The following is a 1736-nucleotide window of genomic DNA, read 5'->3' as shown; positions in this document are numbered from 1 at the left end:
TCGCACAGCCAGTACCACGACTCGTGTGTGCCCAAGCCCGTCAACCCCCCACCGGAACCCGCGGCGCCTGGGAAGCCCGCCAAAGACGGGGACTACAACAAATGTGACGCCGTCACTCAGGACGTCATCTGGAAGCAGAGTGTGCACACAGAGAGGAGGTGTCTCAAGAACTGGTCAGTGTGTTGTCTGTTTGTTTGTCTGTTTGTTTGTTTGTTTGGTCATCTGGAATCAAAGTGTGCGCAGAGAGAGGTTATGTCTCAAAAACTGGTTAGTGTTTGCTTCTTTGTCTGTCTGTCTGTCTGTCTGTCTGTCTGTCTGTCTGTCTGTCTGTCTGTCTGTCTGTCTGTCTGTCTGTCTGTCTGTTTGTCTGTCTGTTTGTTTGTATATATTTGGTCAGTGTTTGCTTGTCTATGTACCTGTCATTTATCTATGTCTATCTATGTCTATCTGTCTGTCTATCTGTATGTCTGTCTGTCTGTCTGTCTGTCTGTCTGTCTGTCTGTCTGTCTGTCTGTCTGTCTGTCTGTCTGTCTGTCTGTCTTTCTGTTTGTCTGTTCATCTGTGCGTTTATTTTACTTCTTTTCGTATGTATGTTTGATTTGTTTTATTGTTGTTCTAAGATCGGTCTACATTTGAAGCGAAAATTGTTATCATTATGTTGAATGGCATATCTACAGTAGATACTAAACAAACGGTTAGATAGACAGACAGACACACAGACAAACTGATAGACAGACAAACAGACAGACAGATAGATAGATAGATGGACGGACGGACAGACTGACAGACGTACAGACAGATAGAAAGAAAGACAGACAGACAGACAGAGGGGGGGTGAATAGTTAAAGATTATAACTGCATTTTTTATAGCATATACACTGTGCGGCATGCTCTATGTGTTTTACAATTTTTGTTACGCAAAGAGACCCTAGGAAAACCCAGAAATATTCTGGGTTTCCAGGAGGCACACAGTGCAAGCTGCAGATTGCAGGTGCTCCAATACCAACAAACTGACGAGATACTTTGCTGTCTATAGCCCGGTACCCATTCCCACCCGGGTGAAGTGAGGACACCTCACATAAAGTGCCTTTCGCAAGGAAACAAATTCGGGCCCTTTATGGGATTTCAACCACGACCTTGCAGTTGCGAATCCAAAAGCCTACCCACCATGCCATCGACGTCACACAGTAAAAGTTGTGTGCGGGAAAGCGGAGTTGGGAATGATATACAGTGTTGCACCCCACTAGGCACATGGCATGCTTTTGTGGTTGGTTGGCGGGTGCTCTGGTGTGGTTTGCTTCTTCTTTCCTATCAAACATCTATCGTCCTAATCTCTCCTTTTTCTTTTTTTGTGTATGTTACTGTCTTGTAACACATCTATCCTTTGACACATGTATTACCTTATTGTGTTGCAAGTGTCTTTAAACTCTTATTGAAACTAAAACTTAAATGACATGCTTTTGATTATTGTGCTACTCGGTTGGTGTCATCCTGGGCTAGAGTACTGATTAGCCAGGTTTGAATCCACAAAGGTGTTCTTCGATGTACGTTGTGTGGATAGTTTTCAAGACTCTCTGCCTACTTAACTGGCGCCTATCTGAGTTGGACATTACTTTTCGGAGGTACCTCTTGTTTATTAAAATTTATTCATTTATCCATTTCTTTCTTCCTTCCTTCCTTCCTTTCTTTCTTTCTTTCTTTCTTTCTTTCTTTCTTTCTTTCTTTCTTTCTTTCTT

The 1736-nt window shown here is 42.9% G+C and overlaps 1 protein-coding gene across 4 annotated transcripts in view; it reads left to right on the top strand.

The window, feature by feature from the left end:
• Nucleotides 1-1736, top strand: part of LOC101847674 (uncharacterized protein C2orf50) — a 36412-nt gene that overhangs the window by 29934 nt on the left and 4742 nt on the right. For all 4 annotated transcript variants that reach the window (XM_005104018.2, XM_005104017.2, XM_035971232.1 and 1 more), the window contains exon 3: nucleotides 9-173. In XM_005104018.2, coding sequence (XP_005104075.1) covers nucleotides 9-173 — 165 coding nt within the window. The remainder of the gene's footprint in view (nucleotides 1-8; nucleotides 174-1736) is intronic.

Source organism: Aplysia californica, unplaced genomic scaffold (assembly GCF_000002075.1).
Source record: "Aplysia californica isolate F4 #8 unplaced genomic scaffold, AplCal3.0 scaffold00401, whole genome shotgun sequence".
Taxonomy (NCBI): Eukaryota; Metazoa; Mollusca; class Gastropoda; order Aplysiida; family Aplysiidae; genus Aplysia; species Aplysia californica.
This window is presented reverse-complemented; position numbering and strand designations above follow the sequence as displayed.